General features: G+C 49.8%; 2 protein-coding genes across 2 annotated transcripts; both read left to right on the forward strand.

Annotated features, from left to right (window-relative positions):
• Positions 1-3,715: 3,715 nt before the first annotated feature.
• HER10_EVM0008330 (major facilitator superfamily transporter) lies at positions 3,716-6,171 on the forward strand (the record flags this gene model as incomplete). The annotated part of the gene is made up of 11 exons (XM_035477857.1): positions 3,716-4,101; positions 4,165-4,224; positions 4,289-4,302; positions 4,360-4,396; positions 4,468-4,487; positions 4,542-4,615; positions 4,687-4,776; positions 4,855-5,123; positions 5,174-5,366; positions 5,418-5,964; positions 6,019-6,171. The coding sequence occupies exons 1-11, from the start codon at positions 4,035-4,037 to the stop codon at positions 6,169-6,171; spliced, it is 1,524 nt and encodes a 507-aa protein (XP_035337435.1). The 5' UTR covers positions 3,716-4,034.
• A 2,703-nt stretch (positions 6,172-8,874) lies between these two features.
• On the forward strand, positions 8,875-12,050 carry HER10_EVM0004873 (uncharacterized protein). The gene is made up of 3 exons (XM_035474502.1): positions 8,875-9,997; positions 10,085-10,364; positions 10,427-12,050. Exons 1-3 carry the CDS (start codon positions 9,124-9,126, stop codon positions 10,563-10,565), a joined length of 1,293 nt encoding a protein of 430 aa, XP_035337164.1. The 5' UTR covers positions 8,875-9,123; the 3' UTR covers positions 10,566-12,050.
• The last annotated feature ends 709 nt before the right edge of the window (positions 12,051-12,759 follow it).

Below are 12,759 nucleotides of genomic sequence, written 5' to 3' on the forward strand. Positions count from 1 at the left end.
CATTCAGAGTCGCTGGATTCAGCCGTAATAACCTCCTTTTCACCCGCTTCGATTTGAGCCCGATGGATATCCCTGATGTTCGCAAACTTCGTGTTGGGATCGATCTGAACAGTCTTCCTCTTCCTAACTGCAGCGTTGGTAACTTGAGCCCTCAGGTGAGCCAGCTGCTGCTGGGCAGCTGCCAGTTGCCAGGCCTGCTCTGTGAAGCCTTTTTTCACCTTCCTGAACAGCAGCCGTTGAGTGCTGGTATCATTGTCGAGTTGGGTGTATAAGTGCAGTTGACCGCTGAGCTCTGCCAGCTTCCTGGGTGTCGACCAGACCACTGCAGAGGAAGCAGAATCCCATGGCTCAACAGGGGTAGTTTGTTGACCATTATGGCATCGCTTTTGCCCCGACTGGTTGGTTTGGGTGTGGTGGGCTTAGCAGAAGGCTCAGGTAATACCATAGGGTTCATCAGGGGCTTAACCATCGCTACAGGGTGTAGACCAGTCCACTTCCAACCACTTCTGATGTTCGAGACTGATAGACCAGCAAGTCGAGCCTTCTGGTAACAGTCCAGGAAGTTCCTTTACCTATAATGGTAGAGTCGTTCCATTGAGACAAGTAACCGAGCTCCTTCCGATAGGCTGACTTAACAGGGCTGAAGACAGACTGGTCAAGTGGCTGGAGGACATGAGAGGAGTGTGGTGGTAAGAACAGTAAATGGATATTGTTAATATAGCAATTCCACATGAAGTCTGTCGTCGTATGACTCCCATGCCCATCCACAATCAACAGTCGAGCCTCGCCCTCAGCCTCGGGCATAGTCTGTGGGATAAACACCTTCTCTAACCATTCAATGGCAGTTAAGTCTGTAGTCCAGCCATTATCTGTTGCTGTAAACTCCCACCCATCGTATGGAACCAGATGTAATGGAAACCACTGTTGTTGGACCGTCTTCCCTTGAAAATGATAAGAGGACGAAGTGCCCTACCCAAGGCTGAGATACACTCAATGATAGAGACCCATGCCCTCGACCCAGGTTGTTTCTTGCGAACAGACGTCGTCTCAGCCATGCCCAGCACTAACCCATTAGCTCCTGACCCTCGAGGATGCCAGTCTCATCCATATTATATCTGTTGGCTGGTTTGATGTCCTTGATCTCAGGGATAGCAAGGAACTTAAACCAGTTCCTAATGACCTCAGTAGATGCCCCATTAACGCGTCTAGAATCGATGGAACGACTTCTCTGAACCTTAATGATAGGGTTCCTTCTCACGAAGGCATAGATCCAGCCTTTTCCTAATGGTTTGGTATCCCCAGCAGCAGCCAGAACTCGCTCTGCGAATTCCTTCACCTGTTGGTGCGTTGGTGCGAGGCCCAGCGAAGCCTGAATGCGAACCCATTGTGCCAGCTTACTCTCCTGGTCAGGAGACAGCCTCTGCCAGTCAGCAAAGCCACTTTCCTAGTCTGACCACCTTGGAGACGTAGTTGGAGGGTTGATCGTGGTATCCCATACTCCAATGAGGCTCTCTTTGACTCTTGCCGTTTGAGATGTCCTCGAGAGCCTGACGAAGCTGATCTTCGGTATATTGAGGCATTAGATATAGAAGAAGGTATGTGCAAAAAATGAGCCCATTTGGACTCGAATTGAAAATGTTGTGATAAAAGGAGGTTGGGGGTGGGCATTGCGTTGTGGTGGATTTTCGCGTTTTTGTGGGTGCCAGAAACAGGGGGGTGCCGGGAAGTGGGGGGTTTGACTTAACCTTCGTTGGTAAAGTAGTGGGGAAAATGCATTGAAGTGAAGTGGCTCGAATCGCCACACATGCTGAGAACCTCCAAAGGGGGTCTGGGTACAACCATGCAATATATTGAACAGTCTGTTGAATTGACCTTATAGATTGACCTTGTGAGGCGTTTGCCGAATTCTCATAGCCCGTCTCAAGCAGCTTAACGTGGAACATTTGTTGATGGGATACATTATCTCGCCGTTGCACAGCTTGGGGCCGTTTTGTCACTCTGCCTTGCGGATTATTGCTTAATCTTCTCATCGGGACTGTAGAACTAAGACGGTAATATGAACTCGGTTTGACCTTCCCTCTAAGTATATTCATGCTCAATGCGTCGCGATGATTGACGGCGGTTCGCTGTAAATACGCAACTCGCTGACGAAGGCTGAGAGTGGGGCGCCTGAGTAAGAGCATTCCCAAGGAACATGACAGCGTCGACTGTGTTTGTATGCTTCAAAGTCACGGGGCAAAGCAAGATATAGCAGGTGATCGTACTGTAAAAAAAAACCCCGTATACCCTGATTTATACTCTTTCCCAGCTAACCTAACCCAAATATGGCGAGACTCGAAGAGAGAAGAGCCATATTGATACAAGTGCATCTGACCTTGTCTATGTCTTTCTCAAACTTCGATTCAAGTTGCCAGAAAGGACAGCTGCAGGGCTAGAAAAAGATACATCAAACCAATGCAACTTGCATGCATCTTTCAACGTGGTTCCAACAGTCCGTGTTGAAATCATCATAATCTAGGTAGCGATCTGGCTTGTCTGCGCGCCAGATTAATTTAAGTTGCAGCTTGTGGACCATCACTTCCCTATACCCCCAACCACGAAAGTTTGTGGACTTGACTAAGTCTGCAGATGGTATCAGGATGCACGATGTTAAGGTACACATATTGGCATTCAGCTGATGTTCTTGCGAAAGCAGCGATGCCATTCATAGAACACTCACGTTAGGGGTGCCTGAGTATTAGTAAAATCCCTGTGGAGTCGAAGAAACGCCGACCCGCACTATGAGAAAGGAAGGCAAACGAAATTAGGGCGGACTACCGAGCCAAGGATCTATCAGTGATGGTTTGTCTCGTTGTTTAACGCCGTTTGCGGCCTTCTGTCGGTGATTGCAACAGCCCGGCGCGACTCGGCCGGTTGGGTCGTTTGGTTCATACGGTTCCACCTACTAAGCCCATGATCAAGCTTCCCCGTAACATAGCTGTGGCACCAACTCATACCTACCTAGTACATTGATCACTCAGGCTTCACTGCAGAGGAAACGAATGAGCAATAATGTAGTATGAGTGGCGAATACAACGCAGAGGATAGTCACGTACTGCAGTAGTAGCTGCATCGCCTTACCTGACGAAATATATTCCCCAAAGAATTTTTTTTCGAAGAAATACAAGCTACAGAGTATATGTGTTGGTGCATTTGAAGAGACCCCGACACAAACCAAAGACATTGCTCATGTTCGATGAGGGAGCAGCAGGGAGCAGCTATCGGTCAAGTTCGTCGACTCGCCAGTGCTCGGCTCGGAGGCTCGGAGATTCGGATGACACTCCACACAGTTAGATTTTAGGTTCGGAAGGTGTGGAGATACTCAACGAGCTTATAGTGAACACAGGGAAAAGGTGGCAGCTTTCACACCAACGATTATATTGCTCTTGGTGTCAATTCGACTGGAGGCATACACCACTGACCAAACAATTAGCAATAGCAAGACAGGGTGAGGATGTCCAATTATCATACATGGTACGTACTTTCTGTCAACCTATTCCTATAATTTACACAGGGTAGTAGTGTTTATGACTCGATGACCAACAAGTTTGGGCCGCGAAGCTCGTCTGCATGGTCTCCGCTGAGCACGAAGATGGCAACCTCGTGTTCCCGGCCATCTCTCCGATAAGTCAAAACAGCTGGTGGAAACCGTGGATCTGACTCAACTTTATCCCGACTCGACTGTGATTACAAGGATTTGATGCTCGGTAAAGGTCGCTTATACGACAAGTTCTCCAGATTAGGAAGTCAACCATCACTACCTGAACAAGATTTTCTGTTAGCTTGCGAATCGAGTTCTTGGCAAGGATATTTCGGAGGAAACCCCAGCGAGCATGCTTCCGGGGCGAATTATCAGATTTTCAAGATAATCGCCAATATAGCGGGGACGCGATTAATCATATGATTCCCACGCAAGTCGTGTTATGATGTGGTCGACTCCCTTTTCATTCTTCACTCACGTCAACGCGACAGAGGAAAAGTATTGAAGTGTAGCAATGCAGAAAATGAAGACCTCCAAGATCATGTCGACCAACAAGAGATCCGTCGGAGAGAAAGTTAGAAGTGAGTTGTGTTGCGCTGCGGTACAGAGCTTACCTTGGAATCAGTCTGACCGCAGTCTTGCAGCTTTCTTCCTTGGAGAAGGGGCCAAAACTAAGGAAGAAAGACGACTCGTACAAAAAATTGGTAAGTCAGATCTCGCGATCCATGCGTTCTCTGGCTGCTACTTTGTATCTGACTGATTTATCAGACTTTTTTATCTTGGTATTTGCTAGAAAGCTTGCCTGCTTGCCTTCGATTGCCTGCTGATCTTCCGAACAGACATACTGTTGTCTAAGTTATTTTTTCAACTTTCTAGGTACGTTCGCTTGTCGAGTCAACCATTCTTGGAGATAATCTTCCGTTTTACTTACTTGCCTACGGATCGAGCCGCCTTTGCCAATGCCTATGTAAGTCAAAGACGTCTGTTCAATCTCTCCAAGGTGTACTTAATTGTATGATAGGTTGCCGGGCTGCGCGAGGCTCTTCACATGTCAGGACATGATTACAACACTGTTCTTTCGGTCACAACTGCTGGGTGTGTGACTTCATAAATCATCACAACGTGGCATTGGCAATAGCACCTGACAGCAACTAACAATATGGAAGCATGGCGATTGGTCAAATCCCTCACGGGCTGATTATCCAAAAGGTCCCGCCAAGAATCTGGCTTCCGTCAATGGTTGTAGTTTGGGCTGCGTAAGTAACAACCTGAAGCATCCCACTCAAATTTTACATATGGAACTTCAAAGATTAGAAGCTGATGTCAATAAAAAGGTTGACCATGATCAGCGCTACAGTCAAGACCGTAACACAACTGTGTGTCGTTCGGTTTTTCCTTGGATTAGCTGAAGCTAGCACATATGCAGGGACTATTTACATCATTGGATCATGGTATACCCCTAGCGAAATTGCAAAGAGAACGGCCATTTTCACTGCTTCTGGTCAAGTCGGTACCATGTTCGCTGGAGTTATGATGGCGGCCATCTACAAGGGCATGGGTGGTCTAGGTGGCCTCGGAGGCTGGCAGTGGGTGTTTCTCATCGGTAAGATACTTCTATCAAAGTCAAAGTGAAGCTCGCTAATTAGCTCCAAGATGGCATTATCACTCTCCCAGTCGCATTCTTCGGTTTTTACTACTTCCCTGATATTCCAGAGAACACCAAGGCATTGTACTTGAGCGACTCAGAGAAGAAGCTGGCGGTCAGCCGCCTCCCGCCTATTAAAGAAGGAGGGCATAGTATCAGTCCCTTATCACTGATGAAACGATTGGTTATGTCACCCACTTTGTAAGCTTTGTAAGCGCCGTTGCAATTTGAATTCAGCTGACACTGCATAAGCTGGATTCTCTTATTTTGGTCTCCAGTGTGCGCCACCTTGGAAGCTTGGGCAGTTCAAAACAACTTTCTCATTTGGCTCAAGTATCAATCGTCCCATTTCTCACAGAGCCAGATCAACACGTATCCTCTCGGAGTTCAAGCTGTTGGAATTGTTTCGAACATGTTTGCTGCTTGGCATATGGATGTAACTGGCACCCGCATTCCCATGGCTACTCTGGCCATCGTTCTACAGCTAGTCTGTGCCATCCTACTTATTATACCCAATATTCCTTTTGCTGGCACATTCTTTGCTTTTTATCTTTCCGGTACTGCTTATATGGTCAACCCTCTCATTTTTGGGTGGGCAAGTATCATCCTTCAGAGGAGTGGCGATGACGCTGTGCGCAGCGTCACGGTTTATTGCATGAATGTTGGGAGCTTGACTCTCTATACGTTCTGGGGCATCGTGTTCTATTCTGCCGATGAAGCACCATACTGGCGGAAAGGGTGCATAGTCATGATAGTTTGCTGCTTCGTCATGCTTGGCTACATGTGGGCAGTTTGGAAAGTGAGTCAGACTACAAAAGGCCAGAAATCTCGGTACATGCTAACATATGTCTAGCTTGACAAACACACTCTGGAAAAGTTCGCCCAGCCAGTATCACAAGACGCAGAGGCTGGGACCCTTGTGTCGGAACTTGTGTCTGGGGTTCCAATGAGTGAAAGCAAGGAACTCCAGAAGAGAATTGCCCCAGAAAAGGTGCTGAGCATTTGACAAAAGCGGCGGCATACTGTACGTGACATCATAGCTAGCCTAGTGAAGGAACTGCGGCTTTGGTGAAGATCAATCCTCGCATATGCCAGAAGGGTGGCGTATAAAATGTAATCCTCTCTCCCTTTTCAGAGCTATCTTTGGCTCAGAACGCTCAATCACATGACGTTGCTTTTCTCTACGACACTTTGTTTTAGCTGCATTGAACCCAGTCTCGTCTACTATTTGTACTTATAGGTGGACTGTAGTTGTTGCGATCTCAGCATGAATTGTCGGCCATTAAGAAGGACTCTGATTCACTCAAGTATTCTTCTACTTAGACGTGGGAAACCTGACTCTGAACGCTGCTTTGCGGAGTTCTGGCTCTTGCGTGGCTGATGAGTCAAAAGTTAGTCGACATCGAGTAGATGAGAATCTCAGAAACCCATATCGTTGACGAGTCGTGTCCTGTAGGCATGAGTTCTGAGTCAAAGTTCCGTTCATTGGTAAGGACATCGAAGGAGTAATACTATTTGATGGCAGTCTCGAACAACCTTACATTTGTCACACTATCCCAGCTGTGGCACGGGAAGCAAAACCTAGCGCATATCTCGATGTAATGTAGCAGAAAGTGGTTGGAAATGGTATCTAAATGCACGTCATTGACAGCGTGAGTGTTGGTGAAAAACATGCAATCATAACCAAAAGCGAGGGCGGCAGCTGCACAACTGTAAGCCTCAAGGCCGCCACTGGCATTCGGCTTTAAGGACCAAAAATCTCTTACATTCCGCTGTCTCACTTCACTCAGGTAGGTACTACCTAAGTTTATGCTTTCAATCGCGGATTCTGGATACCGTTGCTAGCGATAGGTATGTGCCTTAACCAGCGGATCACGGCGTAGTAGACCCGCATGAGAATCAGGAGGCAAAGTGTCAAGAGGTTCTTCCATCAGGTAACCATGATGCGAACACGCGGGGCTCCCCTGTGGTTGTGTCAAAGGGGGGGGCAGGCAGGATTTAACCTTAAAAGCGACCATGCCCGTTGGTCTCAATCAAGTGAGAATAGGTACATGGTTGGATGCAAGGGGCATGCAGAGCAGTCCCTTGATTCTGGTTCAGAGACGGGGTCAAGGAGATAACGCCCATGCGAGAAGGATGAAGTTTCATCCACTATTCGTAGAGAGCGAACTAAAAACCCCATGGGCAAGAATCATCCTTTGGAAGAGAAGGCTGGGCTTTCTTTCAAAAAGATGTTCACGTGTCTTTGTGCCAAGTTACTTCACCAAACAACTGCGATCTGGCCTTTGTGGGCTGAAAGGAGGGGGCCAGTACGGGGTATCCATTCCCAGGACTGTATATAATCACGTGACTGAAAGTTCTGCGTCTTGAGGGAAACGAGGAGACAGAGGAGAGGGGGCCGAATGATACAGAGAAGGGAAAGAGCAACAAGCACAAGGTGAGATGGGTATTGCCAGGACTGCATAGGCGGGACTGGAGTGGAGAGTGAGATTTGAGAGTGAGATTTGAGAGTGAGACTTGAGAGTGAGACTGACAGGAACAAGAAGAGCAGGAACCGGTACGTCTACTGTACCTAAGGCACCCCCCAGCTACGTACCTACCGCCACAAAGCAGAACGGTATGGTACCTAGGTACCTAAGGAAGGCACGGAGCACATGCCTACTCCGTACATACTTACGGTAGGTAGGAACGGTGCCACGGTGCCTCGAGGCTTCTCATCAGGCTGCACCGTGTGACAACGGCAGGAAGCCGCAAATTAGCCGTTGAGCGGACCTGGCCGAAATGGACCGAATCAGGGGAGCCAATGAGGAGTCGTTTTCGTCAGCAGGATGGGTGGCTTGTAACCGCCCGGGCTTTGATTGGGGGAAATCCCTGACGTTAGGACCGAGAGTGGGTCTTTCTGCTGTACGTACCTCGTGTAGGGGAGCAGACAGATGGAGAAGGACGCGTCCAGACCGCCGTGAGCCGTCATGCCACGCTGCATCATCCCTCCCCATCACCCATGTCATTTCTTCTTGTCCAGCTTCAGCTACCTACGGAGTACTCACGCCATTACTAACTATGGTAGCCGCCAAACAAGGCACAAGAGTCAAAACTGCTTTATTTGTACGGAGAGCCAGTAGTGAATGGTACGTACAGATACAGACTGGAGTCTCGGGGCTCACAGGTTACGGAAACTGAAGCACATCTTGGAAAGATGCCCATAGCCCAGGGTTTTCACCGTCTCTGATCTATTCGAAAGAGCACTGGCCCATATCCAAGGTAACTGCCAACTGGCGGTGGTGGTAGTGGTGGTGTTGGTGATTGATGGTGCTCCGCCCCTCGTCACAGTCTCCGGCCCTAGCCTATCCTCGAGCCCACATTCGACAAGCCCATGTCTCCGTCTATTGCTCCAGTCCAGTCCAGCCCAGTCCAATCCAATTCAGTCCAGTCCAGTCCAGTCCAGTCCTGGCAACTGGTTACCGCTGAGGAAAGACACATGGAGAGGAGAGAGAGAGAGAGGGAGAGAGAGAGAGAGAGAGAGAGAGAAGGAACAAGAGAGAAGAGGAGAGGAGACTGGACTTGGAGAGGAGGCGAGGCGAGGCGAAGCCAAGCGAGCGCAGCCAGGCTCATGCGAAAGGAGTGAGTGGGCGCTTAGCTTACGGATGCCTTAGCTTAATTACTGTACGGAGTACGTACGGGTACGAATATAGCAAGGTAATTATGGTTGCTTTGCTCTGCTTTGCTCTGCTCTGCTTTGCTTTGCTCTGCTCTGCTTTGCTCTGCTCTGCTCTGCTCTGCCTTTGCTTCGCCTTGCTTGGAAGAGGCTGAAAGTTGGAGCCTCCTCCACGTGTCAAACGCCATCCCGTCTCGTCTCCGCCTCCTTGGGTTTTCCCCTTACTCGCCCGCTCGCGCACCCGGCGGAAGTGTGCAGTGTGTGGACGCGGACGTGGACTGTTGGAACTGGAAGTGAGACACGATGCGGATGCCCGCCAACACCAACGCCAACGCCGTCGCCGTCGCCGTCACCGTCGCAGCCGACAACCGGCCGGTCGTTGCCGCGGCTGGTGCTGCTGGTGCTGCTGTTGTTTCTTCGCCCTCAGAGACTCTTCAGCCTCCTCCTGCTCATCCGCCTCCACTTCCTCCGCCCTCAGTCCCGTCCATGTCGTTGTCGCTGGCTCGCCCGTCGCGCCATGACACCGCCCATGCTACCGGCCGCCTCGAACCTTATTCCTTCTCTGTCAACCATCCGCCGCCGCCAACCTACTACCGCCGCTTGGCTGCCGGTCCAGCTCCGGCTCCGCCGCCGGGTGTGTCTTCGGTTCCCACGCCGGGTCCTCCCGCTGCAGCCGCTGCAGCCTCCCGTCATGACGCGCTCAGATTTCCTCCATCGCCCTCGCCAACACCCTCGCATCCCGCCACCTTCGGCGTCCTCGGCGGCAGCAACCACGACAGAAATCACAGTAATTCAAGCTTCATTAGCAACGCCAGCCATGGCTATGCCACTCTTACCCCGCGTTCCGATCCCAAGCCCAGCCGCTGTTCCGTCATGGACCTTCAGAATGTGCTGTGCGACCCGGATGACGATGTGAACATGTCCTCGTCGCGCTCGAGTCACCCCCCTACGCCCCCCCATCTTGCTGATGTACTTAACCCTCCCGCCTCGAATTCCATGCCCGCCTCTCCAACGTCGGATTCCATGGAGCCCCTGACATTTGTCGCTCGCCCGAATCCTTCTCACGTCGTCATGACTACGAGGCCTCAATTGCAAACCTCTCAACCCCAGCACGCGGAGCCCGGCTGCAAGACCTGTCAAATTCGTAAGATGCCTTGTGATGAGGGGCGTCCCTCATGTAAGTTTGTACCTCGCTGAATTAGTCGCGTCTATTTGTCGATCAATGGCTTTCGTGGTCCGAGTCTCCGTCTGACAAGTTCGACAGGCCAAAACTGCTCACGCATGGGCATCCATTGCTTGGGCTATATTTCTCCGAGTCATGCCAGCACCCAACAGGCGTCGGACCGTTCCGTGCCCAGCGTTAGTGCCAACGCCAGACGCCAGGATCAGGAAGAGTATCTCTTCTTCCTCCTTGATCATTACCGACACACCAAACGCCATTGCATGTGGGAACTCATCACCCTCGATTTCAATGAGCATTTTTCGTGTAACATGCGTAAGGAGGCTCTGCAGATGATCAAACGCCGAAGATTGAAGGATAAGGAGTAAGTCGTTCGCGATACATGTTTCTGTCCGGGCGCCTACATGTAGCTAATATGATTCTTAGTACTCGGGAAGCTTCACCAAATGATGCCTTGGGGAATGCGCAACGTCCCAAGGTTAAGAGAGGCCGCCGACCGAAATCTAACGTCCCCTCTCTCCAGTCAAATGGGGATGGGCACGGCAGCGAGTCTGCCGCCGGGTGAGACAGCAAGACAACTCATTCTCGTGACGTCATCTACATTGAAAGGCCTTTCTTGCCTCTTCTCTTGGCCTCTACCTTCTCTGGGCCAGTCGGTCAACGCGCACATTTGAGTGGCGTATCTGGCGGTCGTCGGCCAGTCAGCTAGAACGCCCACTTAGCGGATCTAGATGGGGTCTATTCCGGCATGATCTATCGTAAGCCGAGCGTTTCCGAAAGACGGCTTTCAACACCTGGAGACTGGTCTTAGCTGGATCCAAGATCAAGTTAGCAGCCTAATACGGTTATCCGGTCTCTGCAAGTTCTTGTCCGGCGATCTCCGGCAACCTGACTATAAGGACTCGGTCAGGGCAGCATGAGTGACAGGTCTTGCCACCCCGTCGACTCTATTATTCGTTATCCTCCATCATCCACTTGGCTCATAAGGCGTCCCACGACGCTGGCTCTTTGAGGGTGCACTGGCAGAAACATTCAGGCGGTGGCCAATTGCAGGATCAAAGAAACTCTCGAGACTGCCATGGGTGCATCGAATCCAGTTCTGTATTCATACGCCGAACATTTGCAATGTACGAGAGGTGTCACGGAGACCCGAAGCCAATGTCTGCCCGTAGCTAGCTATAGGGTCTGGTCCCCATGGCCTCAGAGATCTACCCGGATACTCCGCATCTAGAGGATAGCAGAAGACATGATGCAGACTTGGCTTGGCATTTCTTCATCCCAAGCCAGTGTGTGTTGATATGCGCCAAGGTTCGGAGGCGACGAGTTTGATACCGAACTCGACCGGTCACCGTATTTCACTGTCAATTCTCATGCGGTGCCTGCGTAGATCACGGATGGCTACGGAGAGCACATGAGCTCGGCTGTTTGGGGTTCTGAATGTTCATATGACATACCAACACTCGGAAGACCTCTCACACGCGAATCCAGCCAGCCTTGAGTCGATTACGAGGCATACAGAGACAACTCGTATCCTACCTTCTTTCTCTGTACATCCCTGTGAGAAAACAGTTCTTCGAACATCGCAGCCGGGTTGGTGGGCCGTCGTTCCTGCTGGCTACTGACGGGAGACGGCAGCCTACGATTTTGAACACCTCTATAGTCACAGCACTCATGTATAAGGTCGACAATATGTTCTCGAGTTTCTCAAGCGGAGCTACTTTCGCCCCCAAGACCTCTTGCACAGGGCAGGGGCCAATGGCATCGACAGTAATACCTTACTTTAGTAAACGATGGTCTCCTTCCCACCTTAGCGCAAGTTTAACGCATAGGATTTCGGGCAACAGTAGAACCTCACACATAGAGCATGGATAAGTAGTAATGCGATTGTACCTGGGTACCAAAGTCATCATTATAGCAGGCTAGATTAACAATTTAAATTAGCAGCTTAGATGAGCAGATCACACATTAGTGTGCGCATTAATAAGCTTAGCTTTTGATGCGGCCATCAGGTGGTCACCCCAGAGAAATATTACTAAACCAGAGATCATGCCGCTGTCTGCCTGTGCCGCATGCACTTTGTTTTGCATTTTGTCAATTTTCTTGAGCAAATAATCCAAACACTCCTCTCTCTTGCTCTCTATCACAAGTGGATCTTAGTAGATAATACCTAGACAAGGGTGGCCGTTGAGAAGCACTTAATCACTTCACTTCGTCTCTTTTCTTCTTTTTATTTTAGACTTTACCGTTCCCCCAGTTCTATTACCAACTGAACCCATACATACTGACGAGAGATTTCGTTATTTTAGGGTCAATAAAAATGGCGTATTCACTTAGTCTCGCGTGCTGTAGGAGCACAATAAGCTGTTGTGTTCGCACTGTTGAATATGCCGTAGCGCCTCGATCAGCCTTTCGAATTACGCCAGGCAATACCATCATTGCTTCAGCCAGAAGCCATGTACGCTATGATACACCTTGCACTTGATGCGGCTGTCATGTTGGGAAATGGCTAGAATTTAGCTGAGACTTTTATGTAATGTTTCGCCAAAGGGGACATGCAGTCAGTTTCCAACAGCGACATGAATGGGGAAGCACGCCAGCTGAATCTCTGATCATTTCACCTTCCACTCGTAACGAATACGACCAATCAAATTATGGGTTCGAAAAGCGCGTGAACCATTGCACATGAGCGTCGCTTTCGATTTACTAGCGATAGTGCTATGTCTAACAGATCTCATAAGTCTTTTTTCAGTCTCATCCCC

This window comes from Colletotrichum scovillei, assembly GCF_011075155.1.
Source record: "Colletotrichum scovillei strain TJNH1 chromosome Unknown Contig00002, whole genome shotgun sequence".
Classification (NCBI taxonomy): Eukaryota; Fungi; Ascomycota; class Sordariomycetes; order Glomerellales; family Glomerellaceae; genus Colletotrichum; species Colletotrichum scovillei.